General features: G+C 40.3%; 1 protein-coding gene and 1 long non-coding RNA gene across 2 annotated transcripts; one reads left to right on the top strand and one right to left on the bottom strand.

Annotated features, from left to right (window-relative positions):
• Nucleotides 1-21: 21 nt before the first annotated feature.
• On the top strand, nt 22-14,881 carry LOC119023399. The gene is made up of 3 exons (XR_005076254.1): nt 22-152; nt 9,381-9,762; nt 14,585-14,881. It is a non-coding gene; the product is annotated as an uncharacterized LOC119023399 (long non-coding RNA).
• lrrc38a (leucine rich repeat containing 38a) lies at nt 9,377-26,898 on the bottom strand. The gene is made up of 2 exons (XM_037105292.1): nt 26,271-26,898; nt 9,377-9,624 (listed from the first exon to the last, which is right to left on the bottom strand). Exons 1-2 carry the CDS (start codon nt 26,896-26,898, stop codon nt 9,377-9,379), a joined length of 876 nt encoding a protein of 291 aa, XP_036961187.1.

The raw sequence follows: 26,898 nt of genomic DNA, 5'->3' as shown, positions 1-26,898 counted from the left end.
TAGAGATACTCCGGGCTGCGACGCAAAAACAAGGACCTGACCTGTTTCTGTATTGTAGTCGAAAACTACTTAGCAGTGGCGCTGAAAACATCACTTCATCTGAAGTTTGGACGTTTCTCAGGTAGAAACTTGCTTCTGGAACTAAATTACAGGTAAAACCAAAAAGGTGGTTCAAATCAGTGAGAAAATTTAGAGTATGGAGCTTAAATATGAATGGAAAGCCAAAACCTCATTATCCTTCATATCATCCAACTCTGAAAACCTTTAGGCAGTGAATTAAACCTCGACCTACTTAATCTGTTTTTAATCAGTCACCACAGATACTCAGGACTGATTTCCACATGGTGTCAAATAACTCATGATGACAGAAAAGCTATGGAGCTTCTAGTTCCAGTGAGAAGTACACTGTGACAAATTAATGTCCTGTATCTAAATATATGATGTCCACTACCAAGTGTTGTCCATTAGTGCATCGCCATGTGAGCGTCGCAGGATGGTTGGCTACCTGCAAAACATAAGCTGCAAGAAGAAGACCACGCTGTCCCTCTGACCACAAGTGATGATCTCACACCGTGGTGGACACGGGATGTTTGAGGGGCAGAGGTGAACAAATAAAAGGGCACCAGCTCTATGTGCTGGGGCAACAGAGTGCAGAAAGAGCACTCGAAGTGTACTCTTGAGGGTACTTCACCACGTTTTTGACCAGTGGAAGCCAGACACTCTAGAAGGCACGTCAGTGTCTTTTTAAAACATTTTTTTAACCGTATATGTTTTATCTACCACCCAAGCAGTGTTTTTAAAAACATGGGTGCACCAGTGATCTCACATCACATTTGCTATTCAACTCGCTACTTCAGGATACAGCTGAAACACATGGACTGTCGTTTGTCAACATCTTGATATTGATTTGAAGACAATGACATGGCTTGCTTAGCCAGCTAGTCTTGTTTTTGAAAATTGAGTCAGACTGTATTTATTGTTTGTCAGCCATATGCAAAAAGTTATTGACTATGAATCTAACTAGTATAACGTTAGCTCTGTGGCTGTTATCTGAGCCCATGGGGTCGATGAGCTACGTGGACTTATCATCATATCTAAAGTTTGTCCAATTTACTGGAGTAGTAAATGTTTCCATTGTATAAAAACCTTATGCAGTTATATATATATATATAAAAAAAAAAAATCCAGGTATTAGTAAAGGTTTTGCCAGGGAAATAGTGTTAATGATTGTGTAAAAATTTCTAATTTGATCATAAAACACATGGAAAAATAAATGCCTGCTGTCCATTATCAGGAATTAATGGACTCTTTTGACCATTAATTCCCGATAAAAGAATCCTCAACCTTTGCATGTATCTCTTGATCAGATAGTCAAAATGAAGTTTTATTGTGTGTATAGGCTATGCAATTAAACCTTAACCAAACCATATTATACATTATATTCATTCAACTTTTCATATTTTTTTCAGGCTGTCGATATAGCATATTCATTTCAATTAATTAATTATAGAAAAAAATAGCACGTTAAAAGAGAAATGTTCCAAAATAGGACTTGACACCAATGTTGAAGCCAAAAACCTAGATATTCACAACAGTGGCGCATGCTATATTATTCTCTATGTAAGAAAAGTATAGATAAATATTTACAAAGAACCACACCACCCTCCTATGGTTGACACAGATCATTTGTGGTGGTTGAATGACTTGTCCCTTGTACACTGTATCTAGCTAAGATATATGTAATACAGTCTAATAATAGAAAATGTGTTGTCTTTCCAAGTCAAGAATTTAACTTCAGAATTCAAAAAAATGTGTATGGCATGAAAAAAGCAAGATAATCATATTGCTTTACTCAAATGATCACAGATGAATGACAGGCAAATGCAACCCCCAAATTTGAAATGAACCCCACCCCAAAAAAATCTAAAATACTGATGACCCCAAGCATTTCCATTCCCCCCCACAATACTAAAGTGTTACAGGTGCTCTCAGAAAAGATAAGGAAAAGCATAAATCCATGGTTGGTAGAGTCCAGAGGAAACTGTGCAGACATTTTTACTTCAACCGTTGTTTAATGTGCAAATATTTGGTTTGGGAATGAATGTTTCTTCAGTTGCTGTATCCAGTTGCATCACAGTTAGAGACTCCGCTAAAGACAAACATTACATTTGGGAGATGTGTTGGCAGGTTAGCAGATACTCATGCAGTTTTATCAGGCAGACAAAAATTGACATATAATATTCACAGTTCAAAGCAAAACATCTTTATTACATCTTTTTGGTTATCCTCTGTCTCCACCTTTCACTATACACAGTGAAATAACCTTACAATCATCCTCAGTAATGATAACACATGAAGCCCTTTCATACTGGAGGTTGAGACTTGTTTTATGTCCATGGAGCCTTTCAGGCTCACAAAGCCTATTTATGCCCAGTAGAGAGCAGCACTGATACATATGCAGTTCCACAACTCTTCATCATTGCTCTTTTGATGAAGTTCATGGTCCCATATAGTTTAAGAGGGAAGACAATTTACATCAGCAGTGAGGAAGACTGGCTTGTCAGTGAGACAGGGCATCAAAAATGTGGCCAAAATAAAAACTGCAAGATGACAACAAATGAGGAAATGTGGACAACTGATGAGAGATACACAGACAGTAGAAATAGTGACAGTTCCATTTCATCAGATTGCAACAAACAAGTCAGACTCATGAAGACAACATACAAAATATTGGAATCCGTGGAGATATGTCCATACAGTGTAATGTTAAAAGGGATTATAAATAAGGTCATCATAGAAATGGCATGATGGAGCACATCTCACATCTTTATGAAGAAAACCATTAGCAGGAATAATGTAGCTACTGAAACCAGGGCCAGTGTCAGAAAAACTGTCCTCCAACCCATTTGTGAAAATGAACCACTGCTAAGAAACCCAAAACAACTATGACTTTTGCAAAATAACCGTCTCAGAGCCTTGTCCCTCTGGTTAGCACCAAATTACATTTTTCCCATGAGACTTACAGGGACACTATTAGGAGTGATACGACCTCTCTAAACAACAGTGGTTCTACTTTGAGAGCAGAACATATATTGCATAGCCAGTGCATCCCCCTATAACCTACCTAAAGAAAATGATCTAAACTTGAATCCAAACAGACTCAGTAACTGAAGTACTGGTCGTCTCCAGCCCAAAGTAAAATAACAAGATCATGCACTCTAAATCAGTCGTTCTCAAAATGGCGTCTGCAGACTCCAGGGGTCTCTGGGGGGGTTCCAGGGTTCCCCAACATGGGGGGGGGATTAATTTAATTCCACTATACTTCTATCCATCAAAGTGCTGCATGATATGGGGAAATAATGAAATTGTGATATCATCCATGATTTTTGATAATTTTTGCATTACAATTTTCATTTTTATGGTAAAAACATCAAAATCATGATGATGTGATAATTGTTGCGGTCTGTACCAAACAAACATGTTTTCTCGCTAATGGAAAAAAGGTTTGAGGGCCAAGACATCTCTGCAGCACTACAGCACTTCATTACAATGCTGTTCGGAACACATTCTTATCAAAAGGGTGTCTGTGGTCTAAATGGTGTTAGTTTAGGGGTCCTTGAAATAAAAAAAGTTTGAGAATCACTTCTCTAAACTCCGGACGCTCCCGCTCCTGCTGCCCCTTCCTCACCTCTGTAGATTTTGCTGATTTGAGGCTCTCCACTCCTACCTAAAACAGTGGGTAGGTAGAGGAAAGGGAAGGCATACCTGGCCATATGTGACACGCAGTCAGCCTAATAAAAACCCACCATGTTTTCAGTTTTAGCTGTAGAATGTAAGTTGCTAGAACCTCAGATTCCCCCCCAAAACCACAAGACATGACTTCAGTGTCCTCAAGCCCTGTGGTGAGCACAAATTCTGACTGACCAAAGAAAAACTGACTCTCATTTAAAGATAATGAGAGCAAGAACCTCAGTTCTGGATTCCGTTTTCGATCTTAAGGCACCTATCACTTCACTTATTGGTGTGTTTCTTTGCATGTAGTGGGGAGATATGTTATTTACAATATATGTAAACTTCTGTATGTAACATTAGTCAATATTATGATTAAAGCTAATTCAATGTTACGTTTTTGTTGTTTCTATAGGGCCTTATCATCAAGTCACAATATTTCATAGGCATTTTAGCTTGGCCACTTAGTTCCAGTAGAGGATGATTGAAATGCTACACAGTATACAACTTTGTGGTAACAGCTTATTTTTATTCCTGACTTGTTTGAACATGAAAATGCCCCTGTGCATCAAGTGAGATCCATAAAGACATGGTTTTCCTGGTTTAGTATGGATGGACATGACTGGAATTATTACTAGTTAGATTATTTTTGAAATAAAATCCAAATATATATCCTATCATGTCACCCATGCACCCGCACTGCAATGAAGTAATGACTGCAGTTTACTTATGATACTTTTATGCAAGATTACTGGGTCAATTATGAGTATACAGTATGTTGTGATACAAAATGAGGACTTCAATAAAAAAGAAAAAAAAATGAGGATGTGAATATCTTAAAGTGAAACTCTCACCAAAATGCAACGTAGGCTTTTTTGTGAATGTATGTGAGTCAAACCTTGTAAAAGCATAATTACAACAAAGAGGCACTCTTAAGATTGACCATATTTTCGTTTTCGGTTCAAACTCATTTTCAATGGGAGAGCATGGGGCACTTTCACTTTCACTCCAGCATCACAATCACTATTTTTAAAACACTAAGAAGTCTCGACACAACATGAAACTTTGCTGGTAGTATCACCAGGGTCTCTACACATGGCTCAGCTGAACCAGTACGTCTGGGCTGCCATGATGACGGCTAGAGGAACAAGCTGCTGCTAACATGAGTTGCTCAGAAACCTTCTTTTTAGTAACTCTGTGTACAAAAACAATGTTCTCAAAGCTTGAGTTTATGTGTAGAGACCCTGGTGACACTATGAGCAAAGTTTCTTTTTTTTTTGTATTTTTTTGGCATTATTGATAGTACAGCTTGAAGCGTGTGACAGGAAACAAGGTAAGAGAGGGGGAGTGGCACACAGCAAAGGGACCCGAGCCGGGAGTCGAACTCGGGTCCACTGCAGAGCCTCGGCACATGGGTTGCACGCGCTACCAACCGAGCTAAGTGGCGCCCACGAGCAAAGTTTCATGTTGTGTCGAGCCTTCTTACTGTTTTAAAAATAGCGATTTTGATGCTAGTGTAAAAGTGCCCCATGCACTCCCATCGAAAATGAGTTTGAAAGTGCCTCTTTCAGCGTGATTATGCTTTTACACAAACAACTCATACATTCACAAAAAAAGCCTAGGTTGCATTTTGCTTTAAAAAGCTTATTTTCAGATTCTGCAACTATTCATTCAAAAACCAAGGAGCTGTTAAGCAAGGCACTTTACCACCAGCTAAACCTGCAGGCCCTCTTTGTAAAAGTCTGTTGTTGACCTGGACCTCTGGAACCTGGGGGCCTGACATAAACTAGGTCTTGGCAGCCCACTGATCTGGATAGGGTCCGACTTGAAGTGTTTTACTTTCAAAATGATCAGGTATGGACAGTCCTCAGTTACAATCCCAGGAGGCTGTTACAGCAGTTCCACTAACCACCTGCTGCTCATTCTAAGTTTCATTAAGTTCTCTTGCAAATCCAACAATTTAACATATGGGTGGAAAATGTTGTTTTGCATTTATAAAAGTTTTTGCTCACACCTAACTTAACCATGTCATGTGATCTGCTACTCAGTACATTTTAAGAACAGATATTACTGGGACCACCACCACCACTGCGACCACTGACTATCCATGGAATCATATCATCACATTTCAGCGCCCTGGACACATGGTCCAGCCATGTATGAGTTGTTTCCACCTGGTCTTGTTGTTGCCCTCTCTCGCCTAGTTGGACAACTCTGACAATATGATCTGTGATGTTGTCCACTTAAAGCACAAAGCACTCCTCTGTGCAAAGATGGAAAAATGTAAAAGAGAAAATGAGTGGTTGGTCATGTTAATGACATCCAACATGTAATCTGGCTTGTCATGGCAAGAATTTATGAATTGATGATTGCCTAACCTGACACAATGACCACCACACAAGACTAATGTCCTATAGTAGATTCCTTGCATTAGTCTTTTTTGGGTTTGGTATATAATTCCAGGGGGCCAACTTGAAAGGGCACGATTCCAAAATGTTGAGATGCTCTGTTAATCTATAATCCATGATATCATTAAGAGATTCAGAGAATCTGAAGATATTCTTGCCCGTCAAGGGCAAAGATGAAAACTAAACTTGAATGTCTACAATGCAAAGTAAAAAGCCATACATTAACAACATCCGATAACACTCCAGAGTTCTCTGTTGACCCAAGGTCATTTGAGACAGATTGAAACATAGCATAAGATGTGCTCTGGTCTAATGAGTCCACATTTCATATAGTTCTTGGAAATCATGGAAATCTAGGCCAAAGGGCACAAAGTTGAAGAGCCTGCGATGGTATGTGGATGTGTTAGTGCCAATGACAATGTGTAATTTACATATCTGTAAAGGAACCATTAATGCTTAAAGATACATAAAACATATGCTGCCATCCAGATGATGTCTTTTTTAGGGACATCCTCACTTATTCCAGCAAGACAATGCCAAGCCACACTCTGCACTTGTTACAGCAGCGTGGTTTCATAGTAGGAGAGTGCAGGTAATGGACTGACCTGCCTGAAGTCCAGACCTATCTCCCACTGATAAACACAACAATGGAGACTTTGAAATATTGAACAACTGAAGTCATAGATCTAGCAAGAATTGATAAAAAAAATTCTAATTTGAAAGCTTCAACAATTAGTGTCCTTAGTTCCCGAACACTGAAAGACACTAAAAAAATGAAATGCTGATGTAATACAGTGGTGAACTAATTCTGAATGAGTGTAAAGTGGTGGTCAAAAGTTTACATACATATATATCATAGCAGTCTTGACTTCCAATAAGTTTTACAGTTGTCATCTTTCCGTGTTGGAGAGAGTGAAACACATACTACTTTGTCGCAGAAAACATTCATGAAGTTTGTTTCAATAATGAATTTATAATAGGTCTTCTGAAAATGTGACCAAATCTGTTGGCTCAAAGTAGATATACAGTAATTTGAATAATTGGTAAAATGTCTCTTGGCCATTTTCACCTCAGTGAGGTGCTTTTGATTGCCACCCACAAGCTTCCTCTGACAGAATGTTTTGACAGAATTGGTGAAGTTCAACTAAGGGCGTACTCACACTAGAGAGTCCATACTGTGATGAAGCACGCTTGACCCTTTAAGTCCAAGTTGTTTGACTAGTGTGAGTGCTCCGTACTTTGCTCAGGTACACGGGTGCGCAATGTGTAATAGTGGGTATTACGCCTGCATAATTGCATAATCAAGAAATCAAGTAATATGAGAGGGCCGTCTATGACCAAACCACCCAAAATAAGTGACAAAAAAGACAGAAAAGTCAAGTTCTTTGAGTTGTTCTCCATTGTTCTGCGACTGTGCTACGATGTGGTGATGTATGTACAAGAGGTTACTGTACTAAGGACCGGTTTGGGCCAGAGAAATGTGAGTGCAGGCCAGTGGGGGACTGGGGAGGAGGGTCAACAGGGCTTTGGCATGATACGGAGCAACTTGGCCAAATGTTAAATTAGTTGGCTTCCTGTAGCAGACTTGTTTCTTCAGCGGTCCACATACCCTCCATGGGGTTCACGACAGGACTTAGGAAGACCGTTCCAAAACCTTAATTCTAGCTGCCTTGAAATAGCTCCAAGTGACTTTACTGACTTGTTCAAATTAATAATGTGCTCTTTCAGATCAGTGCTGAGCTCTTAAGACTTTCCCATTGTAGTGCTTGTGGCTGAGTCTAATGGATGTTATACAAGTTACTGTATATACATTTTTGACCCACCTATAATAGATTCATTATTGAACCAAACTTCATGTAGAATTTTTCTGTAGAAATCACCAGAACTAAAGACTGCCATTTGTGTATGAAAACATTTGACCATGACTGTAAATTCACAAAAACAACATTAAATGTCTTGTCCTTACACCGTCTACAAATGAATGTAAGTTGGAAAGGATTTGCAATAATTGCATTCTGTTTTCCTAACATTTTTGGAATCAGTTTGGTACTTCTACTGTTTGAGACACATTTTGTATTACTGACACAATGGTGGTCAAAAGTTTACATACATATATATCATAGCAGTCTTGACTTCCAATAAGTTTTACAGTTGTCATCTTTCCGTGTTGGAGAGAGTGAAACACATACTACTTTGTCGCAGAAAACATTCATGAAGTTTGTTTCAATAATGAATTTATAATAGGTCTTCTGAAAATGTGACCAAATCTGTTGGCTCAAAGTAGATATACAGTAATTTGAATAATTGGTAAAATGTCTCTTGGCCATTTTCACCTCAGTGAGGTGCTTTTGATTGCCACCCACAAGCTTCCTCTGACAGAATGTTTTGACAGAATTGGTGAAGTTCAACTAAGGGCGTACTCACACTAGAGAGTCCATACTGTGATGAAGCACGCTTGACCCTTTAAGTGCTTGTGGCTGAGTCTAATGGATGTTATACAAGTTACTGTATATACATTTTTGACCCACCTATAATAGATTCATTATTGAACCAAACTTCATGTAGAATTTTTCTGTAGAAATCACCAGAACTAAAGACTGCCATTTGTGTATGAAAACATTTGACCATGACTGTAAATTCACAAAAACAACATTAAATGTCTTGTCCTTACACCGTCTACAAATGAATGTAAGTTGGAAAGGATTTGCAATAATTGCATTCTGTTTTCCTAACATTTTTGGAATCATTTTGGTACTTCTACTGTTTGAGACACATTTTGTATTACCTTTGCTGATCTTTGATTCCCCATAGTCCCAGTGCTTTGTCACGTTTGTCCCTTCATCTCCACTACCAGTGCATTTACCAATCTCAGTGTTAATGAGGACAATGCTATGGCTCTCCTGTTTCAAATGAAGCGCTTCACTGGTCATTGTCTCTATAGTCAGTGCACAACACAGGAGCAAAAATGGCTACATTCAGTAAAAACAATACCTGTTTCTGGTGATTCAAGCCTTTGGATATTTCCCAAATCAGTCTGTGACTCATGATAGCTCAATTTTGCTCTTAGACATGACATGGTAAGAGACTGAGAGTGTGGCTCTTTGACTCTCTCCACCACTAATCTCTCCTTACTGTCCTTTCTGTCAGGCTCTCTCTGGGATACCAAGAGAATATCTGAGCAAGAATTTTCATGAATCGCTTGCATTATATGTAATTAATTTCCCCTTCCCTTCCTCTCATCAGTCTATTCCCTCCTCTTCATCTCCTTTGCTGCCCTTGCTGAGGCGCTGGAAGCAGTGGACTGTGGAAGCCAGGAAGAAGCTGGCCATGATGGCCACCACTGAGACAGAGATGCCGGAGAATATAACAATGAGGTAGTCAGTTATGGTGAGGATACCACGGCACTCTCGAAAACTGTCTTCAGTGAGTAAACTGAGGGGGACACGACGCCCATCCAGAGGCAGGGAGCATTCTATTCCTTCCATACCTGCGAAGAGAGAAGACGACAAGAGAACCAGCTGACAGACAACCAAGAAAATTAAGCAACTAAGCAAAAAATAAGGACTCAAAATGAAAGGAGGTTATCTCTGCAACAGCAAGATCTATATCTTGTATAATAATAAAGGTATCACATTAGATATATCTGCAGACGTATAAGCATCAGCACAAATGTTACTGAGAAAATCGTGATAGAACACATAAATTAAAGATTTCATACACAACAGAAATGTTACATGCCCTGAGTAGCCTGTAGAGTTCACCGGCAGCTTGGCTCAGATGTCATTTACAGTCCTCCAGTGTACAGAGCACACAAAAGAACACTTCCAGATCTAATCATTTTTATTTTGATAGTTTTATTTGACTGTTTTCTTGCCTTTTTCCACACATACATTTTGCCCAAAATACAAGTGTGTGATAATAATTTAATTATTTAATGGTAATATAGGTGTTGGGCCTTGCATTACACGAGGCACAATTAAGTAGTATTTATGCAACATTAAAAGGGAGATTTAGGTTAAATATGGCTATCAATAATAATAAATGATTATCTGGGATAATTATTAATTATGATGAATAATATGATCTAGTTTACATTAGATTACCTGGGGGCACCACTCTTGAAGAAGGGAAAAGATTGCAAATTTACTAAATCGGTCTCATAAAAATGTACTAAACTGTTTATAACTCTTATTAATAATTAACTTAATAACTACAACCAAATGTACCATAACAGCTAGTAATAGTTGAAGGATTTTGGAGTTCTTGACAGTGTAGAAGTTGGCAACATTCACTCTTGTACAGTCTTAAATAGACAGCAAGAAGGTTCAAAAATCTTTTATTCAACACAAAGATGAAAGTCAGACAATCTAACTAACATGTACTATATATACAAGTGTGTGTGTGTGTGTGTGTGTGTGTGGCAGAACAAAGAAACAATGGTGGTCACTGATAATATGCTCCAGGCTCAAGGAATGTGTGTGTGTGTGTGTGTGAGGTGATGCCAGGTTATAGAGGATGGTTGGTTGCATGTAAAGACCCTGAGTCTGTGTGAAGTATCATTCGACTAATGTAAAATGAGTTGCTAGGAAAGAGAACTACCAATAACCTGACCTGAGGTCACAATAACAGCAAACAGTGAACAAACACATAAATTGAACACATTATATCAACCACAGTTTAAAGTCCTGTTCTTAGCCGTACTATGTTATGCTTTTTAAGCACAGTTCAATAATACTGGTCTTTGAAGAAAAGGTGCTGGTGGTTTCAGGAGAAGACTTCAGTGTTGGCTTGTTGTGCAAGGACTGACGAAAGTTGGCAGAGGAGGAAACAATTTGTTCCTCTCCTTTGCAAGGACAGCAGCTCGGTGCTAACTTGCTTGTTATTCCCCAGATTGTGAAGTTAGCTGGCAAGCTTTGCATCACTGCTGCTGGTGCTAACTGATCTGGAATGCTGGCAGGACCTCATGTCGCTGCAGTGAGGAGAAGTTCTTTTGGCCTGCTGCAAACGCAGCTTGCAGCTCTCTGCAGCAGTTGAAGGAGCAGAGGGCGTAGAGTAAGAGAGAAAGAAGAAGGAACGTGCTGAAGTTTTGACTATCTGATCAGAGGGGAGTCTGTCACCCTGACCAATAGTAGCTCAAAGCTGAATTTTTCATCTAGGTGTGAAGAATGGGGAATTCTGGGACACTGAGTTCAGTTCAGAGTCCATTTTGAAATCCACAATAAATGACTTCATCAGTGGGTCCCAACATCCCCCCCTTGTTCTCAGGCTGTTGCTTGACGTGGGATCCTGAGAGCACCAATCCACATGTATAATCCATAGTTTGAAGGAGTTCATCCATCAGTTCATCAATATTGGTAACATCTGGGCAGTTCAGTAACCAGCTGGTCATTGGCTCTCTATCTTGGCTAAGCAAGAATCATGAATAGAACAGAAGTTACACAAAGAAAAACAAATTCCAGATGAACGCTATGATTATAACATTGAATTTACTAAATATGTGTGATGTTCAGTTAGTGTCTGGGTTAGTGAGAACAGGAAAGTTAGTTATGTCAACTTGTTAGATTGAGATGCAGAGCGTGGCACCTACAATGATCCAGTAATTCCTGGAGAGTCCAAGAGTGTTTGTGTTCACTCGTTAGATTTCAATGCTGATTACCTCAAGTGGTGGTCAGACTTATTTTGCTAGACTTACAATTTGGTTCTTCAAGCAGGTTTTTCTGTGAAAGGGTGCCACAAATGTGAAAGTCCAAATGACTGTATCATGGTTTTGCTGACAGTGTGATAATGTTGTATATCCTAAGCGAAGATTTCTAACAGTTCATTCACAAAAAAAAAAAAAAAAAAAGAAAAGAAATACAGTGAAGGAGCTATATGAAGTGTATTTGCAAAGTTAGACAGTGGTGTCTGTGTAATCAGAATTTAGTCTCAATAACAGCATTTTTTTGGCTATTACTCAATTCAGAATAATTGAGTTTGCTGCTGTTGCTATCAAAACTCCAAGGTTTCCTGTTGTAACTGTAAGAAAGTAAGTAACTTATTGTTAACAGTCAGTGCAGTGATGGATCGGGCTGTTAGTTACCAGAAGCTAACTATGTGCCCCTTGGAGTTTAAGTTTTGCATAAACTGTGGGGGATAAACTAGCTGTGACCTCACTGTCTGTTTCAGGAAGATGGGAAGTCATGTTACTGTTATCTCTGTCTCTCAGTGGAGGTTGTGGAACTGACTTCATTCCCAAGGACTCAGGATCAGTTGAGAATTGTTTGCATCTTCTGAGTGGAGAGGGAGTTAAGAAATAAATTGCTCTACACAGGTGTGGTTGGCTATGGTGTTGCTTTGGTAGACACTCTGTAGCGTAGCTTGGGGGGAGTACACTGGCCTAACCAAACTGTGTCATGGCCTACACTATAGGCGGTAGCTTCCTGTGGAGGAGGGGTGGCTATGGAACTATCTAGTGGCTCTGGACATACAGACTGGGGCCAATAAAGATAAACACAGTTTGCAAGCACAGTTTACCAAACCTTAAACACGCACTAACTGGAATGCAGGGTAGTAACAATCACAGGACTGTCGCTCAAAGTTGACTCGGGCTGAAACACATGGTAGTAACAGCTAAAGTACAAAACTTATGTTGCACAGGGCTGGTAGCATGCTGTGGCTCTGTCTCTAGCTCTACTTCTTACTAACAGCCAGATATAAACTTCTGTCTATCACAGGGCGGAGGCACGCTGTCATTAACATGAGGAAAATTTAAACTGTCATCAAATTATGACAGCTTGACTACAACATATTGAATACAGGATATTCAAATGCTCAACTGAAATGTTCACAATTTCTACAGAGCACTTTCAACTTGAATCAATAGTGGCAGTAGCAAATGGCTCTAAGTGGCAGTTAATAACCTAAAAGATTCTGGTTACTCAAATGGGTTATAAATAATCAATTCTCGTCACACTACAATTGTTTGTAAGTACAAATCAGCATCTACTCCTCTAGTAGACAAGTGGGTCAATGTAAAGACTTTTGGCTAAAGGGTTCAAGATGGCAATCTCAAATTTTTGCACTGTCCTAATTATGCTAAAATGAATATTGCACATTTAAGAGTGATTGTCAGCAGTACACTTCCTCACACATAGATCCATTATGTTGATGCCTCGCACGGGGCACCATTGTTGGGAGTTGATGGTGAGGCAGGTGTTGTTATTAGACTGATAATTATTGATAATAATTCTTAAAATTAAATCACTGACCATCACAACCAGAAAATACCACAGACATATGCACAAAATAATCACAGTAAACTGCCATGTACAATATAATAGAATGTGTTTACATAAGCACATTGATCCAATCAATGATACTTTCAGTAAACAAAAATCCCTTACTTGAATAAAGCAGCTAACTATGAAACTAAACAACAAACAAACTCAAGCACAAATAACAAACATGCGTGTAATGTGTGTGTGTGTGTGTGTGCATGTGTCGGAGAGACAAAGAAAGAGAGCCAAAATGGCAGTTACGATCTTGGAGGGTGACGTCACGGAGTGTTCTGTGAAAGGACTACAAAAATGGCCGAATATGGCTTGGGGAAGTCACGTTCTAAAGACTACAACACTGGTCAGATGTGACCTGGAGAAGTCACACGCAAACACTAACTCTGAAATTATGATTCTGGTTTTGCTGTATCATGTATCTGGAATTAAAAAATGGTGGACATGAATACGTCACCCAAAGGTACTCAGTGGAATGAATGTGCGGGATTTGAAAAGATGGCAAGCAACAAACACCCAAGCTCGTTGCTTACGTTACATTGCTAGGTTAATCAATTTTAACAGCATAGTCGCACGCATCACACACAGCGGGCTGGAGGGAGGAGGGGGGCCGTCAGTAATGGAACAGTGATTGGTTGGGGTTTACAAACATTACTTTGAATGTGTTGAATGTAACGAAGATAACTTGACTGTAAGGAGCACACTTTGCACACTACCTCGAACTTAACCAAGCGCCTACAGACACAGCACGCACACACAAAGCTTGTTGCTAAGGAACCATGGAGCAACATGAATGAGACGCCGAGCAAGCATGAATGAGAATATAACAAGTGATGTAACTAGTAATGTAACTAATTATTTTCTTCAGGGAGTAATCATGTAATTTAAGGCATTACTATTTTGAGAGTGACAGTGAAAATCGGCAATTCAAAGAAGAATGGACTGAAAGATTTGCATGTAGCTGAAATAATCACATCATTCAGATCCACATCAGATAAAAGAAAGTAGTGGGCTTAGTGTTTTCACTTTTTTATTTATTTATTTTATCATGACTTTCATTTTTCCAATTTGCACTTTTGTACTTGAACTACTTATTTTGATCACTACCTTTTGTCATATTCTTGTTTATTTGTTGTTCCTGTTTCCAGTTTTATTCTGAAGTTGTGCCCTTGTGTGTAGTATGTCGCTTTTCAGTTCCTCCCACTTCCCACTGTGTTCGTCCGTGGTCACCTGTGTCGCTGCCCTGTCTTTCCCAGCCGTGTCGCCTCCAGTTTCTCCTGATGTCATGCCCTGGTGTGTCTCTGGCTTTTGTTCCTCTTGTTTCTCATTGATTTGTACTATGTCTTTGTTGCGCTGTGTTTAAGCTTCTTGTTGCTCCTCTCTCTTTTGTCCTTTGTGGCTCGTTTTTGGTTTTCCTTGGTTGCTTGGTTTTTATATTTCAGCTGTGTTTAATAAAGCTCGCTTGTTGGTCCCTTATCCAGCCTCCCATGTGTTGTATGCATTTTGGTCCTCACCTTGTTTAACCATAAAGTACAACAGAATGAACTGACCATAACGAACCTAGCAGACTGCTGCACACTTGTGGACATTCAGGACTAATGGTGAGCTTTAGTAAGTGGCAAGATATACCTGGTGGAGATACCTGGTGCCTCAGGGCCTTATCGGAGGTGTTTCTGTTACCACTAGTTGAAATGGGTACAGCGCCACCTAGCGTACTGGGGTATGACATGCTCTGGCCCAATAATCCGATTTTCTTACCGGCGTGTAGACTCGGATAATTGCAGTTGTCCGATTGAGCAGCATAGTCGAAGCTGTGCATGTAAATGCACTGAGTTTTTGAAAGGGAACTATTGCAAGGCCCTTGTTGAAGGAGGTTCCAGGCACCACAGAGCTCATATCCAAAGTGAAGGAACTAAAAATACTTTTACATGGAGAGTTACAGGGCAGTGTTTCCCATGTAGCTGCTAACCACCAGCCTGTTTGCCTTCAGTCCACCAAAGCCCCGACGATCTCATGACATTCGGTGCCTTGATCTGCTGTTCCCCACTGCTGCCCAGTGCCACCGAGCCAAGCCTACCCAGAGCCCCAGCTCCAGTGTCAGCGGGCGAGCGGACACCTGCTAGTGGTTCCCAGTCAGTGACCTAGTTGACACCTGTTCCTGCTCCTTTGTCGGCGGCCTGGCCAACTCCTGTTCCTGCACCTCCATCGGCAGCCCAGCTGACTACTGGCAGTGGTTCCCAGTCGGCGGCCCAGTTGACACCTGTTCTTGCTCCTTCATCAGTGGCCCGGCTGATACCTGCCAGTGCTTCTGTGTCGGTGGTCCGGCCTACACTGGTGCCGACAGGCCAGGTGTGTCTCAGCCTTCGCTGTCGGTACCCAGTGGGTTCCAGCCTTCGCAACCGGCAAAGTAACATTACTTATATTTGATTACAGTTTTTGGCTAGTCTACCCAACTCTTCCCCCACTGTCTCTGCATACAGTGTGTGGGTTTTTCATTAAAGAATAAGATGACTAAGATTTGAATGATAACAGATACAGCTACATAAAATTATTACTTTTTTAATCCTGGACCTAACTGATTTCTTGGCTACGGGCCTGCATGTAGGTGGTTTATTTTCTGGGTTACGAGTGCAATAGACTGCACCAAAAGACAGACAGGTGCCTGAGACAACAGCTGTGTTTAATGGGCTCATCATGTCAGAACAAGTCATTGGCTGCATCCAAATGTCCAGACTTTAACGCTCTTGGGGATGTGCAGACTTTGTGTTCATGTTCCAGAAGAGTCTTGAGGACTGTCCAAACTGAAAGTGGAAATTCGGATTTATCCTTACTCTACTGTGTAACATCTTTCAGAGATCCCATTTAATATTAATTCAAGGTATTCATTTTGTTGATTGTATGAACTGTAATACTAGCTAAATGTTTACACTTGGAAAAGCTAACATCACTTTGCAAAAGATTGCTAGAGGCCTAACAATAGGTACCATCTCTGAGATTCACATGACTGCATAAACACTAGCATTAAATCCTGACCTTAATACAGACAGTCCCCTTATATACCTAGCAGCAACAGTCTGGAATCAATTTAACTTATATGATGTTAAGAAACAAATATTGTTATAGTGTGACAAAAAGGATACACATTTCTTTTCAATCAAACTGTCAAGAGAAAAAAGCTGGGTGGTGGTCCGAGAGATGGGAATGCAAGATCTCCATTGTGGCAATTCAGAATGAATCAAGAAAAAAAAGAAAAGCATTTTACTTTATGGAGCTAGACAGCTTTTTCAAGTCAATCACATGAGGATAGTTGTAATTATCTTGATTCATAATGATCATGATAATGAAATAATCATGATAAAGGAAAATCATTATGATCAACTTATCCTGAGCATTAGTCTGCGAGAGAACCTAAAACTGTCCCTTCCCTAAACGCTTGACAACATTTTGTCTATTGCGTAGAGAGAGGCACTTCCATTTTATCCTGATTCCTCTGTAGCACTGCTGTACCCAAGAGTCACTAGACATCATTGTCAAGTGTGTGTTTATGCCTGTGTGTCTGGTTGTGCATGTGTGTGTGTTTGTGTGTGTGAGTCACTGTAAGACCAGAAGGGTTTTCCACATGAAAAGGGACTTAGTGACCTCATCCCTTGGTGATATTCCAGTCACGTGGCACTACAACAGGCAGCCAGATTCATGCTCACACAGACATGCAGGAGATAGACGGAGAGACAAACATCCCTTCACACACACACACACACACACACACACACACACACACACACACACACACACACACACACACACACACACACACACACACACTGCATATAGAGAGAGGGACACAAGTAGGGCAAAATACAAATATGCAGATGTTAGCAATGAAATATAATCATAACGGTATGTGAACAATGAACACATGCATATTCATTTATATGGGCACTGCACTGCACATGGACATTAAAACACACACATACATAAATAGCCCACAAACACCTAAAAATGTACACATGCAGGAATATATGTTTAATAGTGCATGTGTATATTATTCACAGATAAAAACAAGCACATGTGTAACAGAACAATTATATTACATGTGCGTATACATAGCATTGAGAGGAACACAAAGTGGCAACACAGAAGAGGACATACAACTTTACACAACTGTATACACACACAGTTGCACAGACACAAACACATATCATTCTGAATGTAGCCAGAACCACAGATGTAAAATGGCTGCAGGAAAACATCCTCTGAAGGTGACTCTGCAGAGCATCCCAGAAACTTCCAAGTCTGTTCACTCTCATTTATCTGACTCAGTGTGTGTGTGTGTGTGTGTGTGTGTGTGTGTGTGTGTGTGTGTGTGGAAGGAGTCCAGACATATATCAATCTGGCATAACAGTACGACCACCTGCCTAATATTGTGTTGGTCCCCCTTTTGCTGCAAAAACAGCCCGTGCCCATCCAGCTCCCTGACTCCACTAGACCCCTGAGGTGTGCTGTGGTATCTGGCACCAACATGTTAGCAGCAGATCTTTTAAGTCCTGGAAGTTGTGATGTGGGGCCCCCATGGATCTGACTTGTTTGTCAAACACATCCCACAGATGCTTAATTGGATTGAGATCTGGGGAATTTGGAGGTAAAGTCAACACCTAAAACTTGTTGCTGTGCTCTTCAAACCATTCCTGATCCATTTTTGATGAAAGAGGCCACAACCATCAGGGAATACTGTTTCCATGAAAGAGTGTACATAGTCTGCAACAATGCTTAGGTAGGTGGTATGTGTCAAAGTAATATCAACATGGCAGAACCCAGCAGAAAATTGCCCAAAGCATCACACTGCATCTGCTGGATTGCCTTCGTCCAATAGTGAATCCTGGTGCCATGTGTTCCCCAGGTAAGTGATGCACACGCACCAGGCCATCCACATGATGTAAAAGTGAACATGATTCGTCAAATCAGGCCACCTTCTTCCATTGCTCTGTGGCCCATTTCTGATGCTCACATGCCCATTGTTGGTCTGCAGCAATGCAGCCCCATACAACAAACTGCAATGCACTGTGTATTCTTTGTGACACCTGTCTATCAGAACCAGCATTAACTTCTTCAGCAATTTGAGCAACAGTAGCTTGTCTGTTGAATCAGACCACACTGGCCAGCCTTTGCTCCCCACGTGCATCAGTGAGCCTGTTGCCTGTTAACCACTGTTCCTTCCTTAGACCGCTTTTGATAGATACTGACCACTGCAGACTGGGAACAGCTGGAGTTTTGGAGATGGTCTGACCCAGTCGTATAGCCATTGCAATTAGGGCCTTGTCATACTCTCTCAAATCCTTATGCTTGCCTAATTTTCCTGCTTCAAACACATCAACATTGGGGAAACATTTTTAGTTGCTGGTATATCCCACCCACTAACAGGTGTCATAATGAAGAGATAATCAATAGCCCTTTTCACAGAGAGACGCCACATTATCGCAGCAGTGGTGGTTTGCCAAGTCTCCGTTGTTGCTTGTTCACACAGAACCAAGCAGCAATGGCGTAAAGACAATCCAGGGTGTAATTTGCTGTTTTTTGGGCAGAAATGTGACGAAGAGTCGGTAGGAGAGGTGGGAGAACAGACACTTCTCCACGTATAACTACTGTATTTTTTTTCTCATGTAAGTTGCCAAAGACAGTTACAGATACTGCGTTACTTTAATTTGGTCATGTAACATTGCTTTGTGGGACATTTCTCTTTAATTTGTTGAGTGAAGGACCCGTGTAGTTTAATAAAAGAATCTGCGGAGGCAAGGCTGGGTGGAATGATAGAGCAATCTTTATTGAAACAGATCTCAAGCCTGCGTCTTGGTGTTCTGCCCAATACTTTGCTCCCTCTGCTCTACCAAAAACCCTTTCGAGCCTTCGATCTCAGGAAAGCTACAAATAACCACCCCATTTTCTCTGCTTGTGCTGGCCTTTTTAGAATCCCTTTGACCGCACCTAACTGCTTCTTCTAATTGGTCACTTTGGTGGAGTGAGGGTCTATCTATCCAGTAAGTGAAAGAGGAGTTGATCTGTCTCCACTCCATCCACCTGCATCTTCTGTAAATCACCTAACTCTGCTGGTGTCCCTCCTTACCACCTAAAGTTGACCGGATTGTCTCTCTGGGAAATGGCTGAACATCTCCCACCATCTGGCATGAGGGCCAAACTCAGTTAACCTTTTATGCAAACACAGAGCTGATTAATGGCTCCTGGGGCCCCTGGACATGTAAACCCCACACCGGCCACATTTCTTAATTCACCATAAGGAAAAACAACTTGTACCTGATAAATCATAGCTCAGAATGTGTACGGCCCAGATATCTCACTTTTTCACAGTGTATTGAATTGAGTCAATGTTAATTAAGTGACCTAAAGCCAGTTTCTTTTTTTTCTTTTTTTCTCTCTCCTCCACCTCGTTCCCTACAGGGCTACCTGCCCTTGTGTGCTCTTCTGCTGGATTCTTCTGGAACCAATAGCTGCTGAAAGCTGCCAGTCATATCTCCAGCAGGCCCAAGGAACTTCTCCTCACATCAGGGATGCAAGGTCCTGTTAGTATTCCAGCTCAGTTAGCACCAGCAGCTGCAAAGCTAAACCTACCAGCTGACTCCACAATCCAAGGAACACAAAGCAAGTTAGCATCAAGCTGCTTTGCATGGCTGATGTAAGTTGAATTATGCTTAACACAGTCTCAGGGTCGGTGCATACAACTAACCGTCTTCTCTCACGTGGCATCACGTCACACACACATTCCTTTAGCCTGGAGCATATCACACCCACATTGGATATCAGAGAGCACATAGTATGAGCACCATCATTCCTCGTTCTCTTCTATTAAACAAGTGGGGAGTCGCTAGTGAGCAGTGCATGGAGCAGTGCCTCCAGATGCTCCTCTGTGCTGGTCTTTTTTAATATCTTTATAGTCTCACATTACATTTCACCCGCCTCAGGAACTTCAGGAGTCTGACTTAAAGAACTGAGCCCGTATTCACAAAGACTTTTATCTTAATGTCAGGAGTACTCCTAAATCAGTCTAAAAGTTTTTATGTAGGAGTCATTTCTTAAAAGTAATTCACAAAGCCTTTGAGACCTACTGTTAGTTATGAAAACATTGAGCTCCTAAACTAGAAGTAACTCTCTGTTGCTATGGATGACGTCATTTTATAAGGATGCACTTGACGCGGTGACAGCGGTGATTGGTTGTTGAGTGACAGGGCAGCCCAATGAACAGTCATTTAGGCTGCAAAATGCATGAAGTGAAAATGAGGAAGTTGCCTACAAGCCCATGACAACAAGATACTGGATGAAGAAATGTATTTATGAGGAGAACTAAGTGCCCCCCCAAACAAAAACGCTTCAGACAAAAATGACAAATTAGACGACTGCAATGAAAAATGTGCCAATAAAAGTGGCATTTGCTCGAAAAGCTGCGTCAAACCACTCTCCATTAAAATTTGGGAATTGCGTGTTGATCCGGGCCATTTCGCAACAATGTCCAGTATATTGTAACATGCGTCAAAGACAATATGTGTATTGATGGAATGCATCTTTTTCTGATTGATGTTTCTGAGTGTTCAGATAGGGGGGTTATCATATCTGAACATGACTCTTCGCAGTTAAGAGCATTTAAATGGTCTGTATTAGACTTTATTTACTTCAGCAGCAACAGAGTTGAGCTGGCTTTTTGCAGCTTTTTTTCAGCTTGCTACTTTTTGTTAGGGTGTGTTTAGCGGTCCCGGGCTTAGAGGGATACCCATGCCTTGTTTGGGGAGGCACTTTGTGGGCGGGTAGGAGACATGTTCAGGGGGTTGTTTAAGTGTGTTGGTACACACCATAGTGTATGGTGTTTTTGTGTTTTTTACGGTCTTTAATGTTTTTTTGGATGCAAGCTAGATCGTCTCCATTTCGGGGATAATGTACATACTGCACATAGCAGCATCGATAGCAACTTAGTTTAGGCTCATGGAATGTGAGGGGTCTTGGTCATGTAATTAAAAGGGGTCGTATCTTCTCACATCTTAAATCATTGAAGCCAGACATCATTTTTCTTTAGGAAATGCACATTGGTGCAAATGAACAGCGCAGACTGAGAGCAAATTGGATTTACCAGGCTATTCACGCGCCTTTTACTTGTTAGGCCAGAGCTGTTGCTATACTCCTCTGTAAAAACATGCATTTCTCCTTTACTCAATGACAGCAGACCCTTATGGCAGATACTTAATGATTTCATGTCACATAAATCCCTTTCCAATAACAATGCTTAATCTATTTATGCCCCGAACACTGACAATCCTGATTTTTTTCTTAAACCTTCTGATATAATACCACCCTCTAGCCCAAATGACATTATTGGAGGTGATTTCAATTATTATTTAGATCCAATCCTGGACAGACTTTCAACAAAACTGGCCCCTACTATTACTTCAGTGCAAACTTTGAAGGATTTAATTAAGACCAGGAATATGGTTGATATTTGGCGGCTGCAGCATCGTACTGATGGAGATTATTCTTATTATGCTCATGTCCATATATCATACAGTAGGATTGACTACTTCCTGATTCCTTCGGAGTTATTATCTAAAATATAAATTCTATTCATCATAATATCTTGGTTTCTGATCATAGCCCAGTGTCACTTCATTTTAAAGGTATTCTGTCCAAAGAAAAATACAGCTGGCTCTTTAACCCTCTTTTTCTCAATGATCACTCTTTTACTAAACATATGGCTGCACTTACAGATGATCTTCTTATCACCAATGATGAAAGTGAGGTCTCTGATTCCAATCTGTGGGAGGCCTTTAAAGCTGTGATGGGAGGCCACATTATTTCATTTGAATCATCAAAAAAAGGGAACTTAATGGTCATCTTGTGGAGACTGATAAGATGCTTCCAGTACTTGAGGAAACGTATAGATCTTCCCTCTTACAATCTGACAACCAGTGACAGACTGGGAACAAAAAACGGCCCTGGCATTTCCACCCACCAGTGGCCCACGCATGTGCACACAAGTTTTGAGTGTTTGCTGTGTCGCTAACATTAATGCTAACAGTATTAGCGCTAGTGCCAGCTGAAGCTGCACTTAATTTTAAAAGGAATTCAGTCAGTTTGCAGCATTTTTCACTGTCAGCCAACAGTGCTCACTTAGATTTCTCTCTCTTTGTCTCCGCTCCCCTCTTGTGTCTCTTGATGCCTCAAATCCTCAATAATATCCTTAATAATTGTGTAAGCAGCCAACTAATAAAGCTCAAACAGAAACATTTTGAACTAGGTGATAAACCAGAGAAATTACTGGAAAGTAGAGGTGAGCAAGCTAATTGAGCCATTCATAGGATTGAATCTAAATGGGGGACAATGGTTACCAACCCAAAGCAGATAAATGCCTGCTTCACTGACTTCTATAAGTAACTTTATTCCAGCAAATTACAGTCCACTGAAACAGATTTCTATCATTTTTTCACTAACCTAAAAACTGGCATATCTAGAGATGACATTAACACTCCAAAAATAAAATTTTGCAAGCTATTCGAGCATTCCCCTCTGGAAAAGCAGCAGGTCCAGATGGCTTTGGTTGTGAATTTTCCAAGGTGTTTCATGAAAGAATAGTTCCTGTCATGTTAAGAATGGTCAATGATTCAGTGAAAGATAAGTGGCTCCCATGGTCACTCTATGAAGCTAATATTCAAGTTGAAAGTGTTGTAAATGTATATGCGGATGATTTACTAATCTGTATATCTGATCCAGTAGAGTCAGTTGAACTACACTGAGTCATTTAGCCAACTGTCAGGATACACAATAAACTGGGATAAGAGTGAATTCATGCCCCTGATGAACAACTTGACCTCTGCTTCCTTGAGATCCTTGCCATTTAAATTAGTTACCACTCACTTTACCTATCTTGGACTGAAGATCTCAAGAAACTCAAATTTTTATTCAAGTTGAATTTCCTGGACATGGTAGACAAATTAAAGGGTAACATCAGGAACTGGAAGTAGCTTCCTTTTTCCAAATCTTTCTGTCTATTTACCGCTGGCTTCTTTAAACACCTGGAGTTAAATCCAGGTTATTGTCAGACTCAGACTTCTGTACCAGTGTTTTCTGGTGCACAGATATCCTACAAATGAGTTGGTCATAACTTCATTCTCAGACACTCATTAAAGATTTTAAATCAAATAACAAAACTATTTGGACTGGTAAATGTCTCAGTACAGAGCCCTATAGCATACAATCACTCTTTTAAGCCAGCAATGATGATAGAGTGTTTGTGGACTGGAAGGGTAGGAGGCTGTGTTGTATTAGTGATCTTTACATAGATGATACATTTGCATAATTTCAACAGCTCCAAACCAAATACTGCCTTCCCCAACACTTAATCACTACCTTCAAGTCATTCTTTACCATTTACTTCTTTCTCAGCCTGACTCTAATCATTTAATCTCCCACTTTGTTGCTGCTTTTACAACACCAGTGGAGGCTGGTCATTGCATTAGCTTCTGAATTGTTTTGCAATTGTACATGGTGCAGTCGTGTACAATTGCAAAGACAAATGGCAACCCTCTGCACATGCTTAGACCCTGGCTGATTATTATTTTAGTATTGAAGTAATGCATTATTAAAAGAACTGTTCAAGTCATTTTTTCCCCTTTTTTTGTTGTAGTAAATATTGCATTGTTGTCACATCCCTTGGAAAAAAGGTTAAAATTAAACTACAGCAGCTCTAAATAACCAGATCAATCTTGAGGAATATACATATTCAGTGACATCATATCTCAGCAAATGTTTTAATACTGTGATGCTCACAAGAAAAAAAAAGAAATTCATTTCTAAACCAAAAAGCCTGGGTGATTAGTGAGGTAAGGACTCTACCCAGAAACCCCCCCAAAAACATTTTGGTTGGGAGACAAAAAAAAGCATACAGCGACTCTGAGACTGAAAGCTGGTATCAGTGAGACAAAGAGGAGACATCAGTAGAGACATCAGTGGAGAAACCTCACCACAAACAGCAGTAAGAATAATATGTGGCAGGCGATCCAGAACATCACAGGCTACAAAAGCAGAAGCTTTTGTTCACATGGGTTCAGATGAGCGCAATACATTTCAAGCTCGCTTTGATCTCCTCAATCAAAGCTGTATGGTCATGAAAAAATCCTGTTGACCGTGATTATAAATAAAGTTTGTGATATACCTGGACTTGCACTTGCATGGCTAAGCAATAACATGTGCAATCAGCTAGTTGAATTTATCACTGATATTTTTACACATCCCTGTCACAGAGAGTTCCCATGACGGAATCATTTTTTGTGAGTAATTATTTTTTCATCAATTTACATATTTAGTTTTTTGTTTTGTGGGGAGCATAAAGGGACTATAGCTTGCATTGTCTTGTACTAACCCTGTGCTGTAGAAAGGTATCAAAATTAATCTTGCAATTTGTAAAGTAATCATGTATTTTGTTGTTTATATAGCTGTGCTGATAGTGTGCAGTGTTAAAAGGCTTTATTTTACTGTATGCCAGTGTTAAAATATTTCATGTATATACAAGATGATATTACATCAGTGTTACCAGTGGTTCAAGTAACTTGTTACATTCACTCAACTATTGTAGGCATACTTATGTGCAGTGTTTACATTCTATGCTTGTAAAAATATCAAGCAAATATTTTGCTTTTTACTTTTAAATACATATTTTCAGTCTCAAGTGATGTTGCAGGTTAAGATTAAAAGAACTAAAATTATCGCTTTGAATATGAAGCATCATTTAATCATTTGTAATTTACCTAAGTTACTAGTATATAATGTAAAATCTTTAAAAAGTTTTACTCAGAATCTGGTTCATTTGTTCCGATGAACTGGCTTTGGTCTGAGTTTGTGAACTAAAGACTAAAAGTGGTCATGACATCAACTGGTAAATGGTGAAGGTTAAATTCAGGAGTCAGTAGAAAGATCAAGGAGGAATCATTCCAGACACAATGTTTGAATAAAAACAGATGCTTCCATCTCCCTCATATGAATATGGCCAGCTCATGTTCATACTAACATTATTTCACTACAACTAAGCAAACTCTGCTGGTAAGAGTTGTTGATATACAGTCAGAAGTCCCAGTAAAAGCTAAGACGTTTAAGTAATTCTATTGTTTTCCAGCTAGCTGCATTCAAAATATTGTAACATTGTGCCTGCATGGTTTCAGTCATATGGCTCTGCACACATACTTGTTTGTCAATGGGAAATCCATCTATTTCCACTCATCTATTCTATTCAACAGAAGTCGCACCTCAGAGGTTAATTGTTAGGGTTACTTTAGTCAGACAGATGAGAATTTGCAGAGGAGCACACTTGCATACTTACTCACTTATATTGTTTTCTTTGGTTTGGTAACACAGTTATTCTTATATAAATGAATAAAGCATTTCTTCATGAATGTAAATCTATTCAGTCTATGTATGCATCAAAATCCTGCTACTGAGGTGAATCTGGTTCACTCATCAAGTTGCATTGTTCTCAGTATAAAGTTCATTCTTCAGTATTATTCAGTGTACAGCAATGGCTTTCTCTTGTCCATTGTGTCTGGTTCTGCAACTCTGTCTTTCCCGACTCTGATGATTGTCAAAAACTGTAAGCTTCATCACTGGATAGACAAGATTTTCATTTTGTACCTCTGTACCCTACAAAGATAGAGACCTGCTTTCAGTCAATATGTCGTATTTGAAGAATTGGGAATGAGACTCCATCAACTGTCATACATATTGGACCACTACAAGTAAATGTATGTAATGTATCAATGGAAAAAAATGGGTTTCCTCTGCTATGGAAAGGGAAAGATTATATTGTCAGCAGCAAAACTCTTACCCCTTGGGAGCTTGTGGCGGTTCTCCATCAGCCATATGAACAGTTTGGCAAAGTGACAGTTGCAGAACCATGGGTTCCCCTCCAAACGCAGCATTCGCAGAGAAGGCAGGGATTCCAGGATGTTGACATCCAGTTCTGTGAGACCATTTCTCTCCAGCTCCAGCTCTCTCAAAGAAGTCAACCCTGTGAAAGCATCTCTACCTACCATGTTGAGGTAGGGGTTGTTCCCCAGTCGCAGTTTGATCAAACTCCTGGATTCCCCAAATGTCCCAGAGGGGATTTCTGTCAGGTTGTTGCTCCCCAGGTCCAAGAAGACTAATCTAGAGGAGGTGGTCAGGGTTCCTGGGTCCAGCTGATAGAGAGAGTTATTCCTCAGGTCTAGGTAGACCAGGTCACTGTAGAGGACCAGGAAGTCAGCAGGAATCCAGGGAATCCAGTTGTTGGAGAGCAGAAGACGACGAACATCCAGAGGGATGGAGTCTGGGACTCTGGTTAGACCTTGACCAGTGCAATCCACAGTGTGATGGTCTGGACACAAACAGCTGGATGGACAGTTGTGGCCTCGCGTAAGCAAGGTGGAGGAGATCAAGGCAAGGAGAGGCTGCAGCCAGTTAATGCATGGTAACAT

Source organism: Acanthopagrus latus, chromosome 7 (genome assembly GCF_904848185.1).
Source record: "Acanthopagrus latus isolate v.2019 chromosome 7, fAcaLat1.1, whole genome shotgun sequence".
NCBI lineage: Eukaryota > Metazoa > Chordata > Actinopteri > Spariformes > Sparidae > Acanthopagrus > Acanthopagrus latus.
This window is presented reverse-complemented; position numbering and strand designations above follow the sequence as displayed.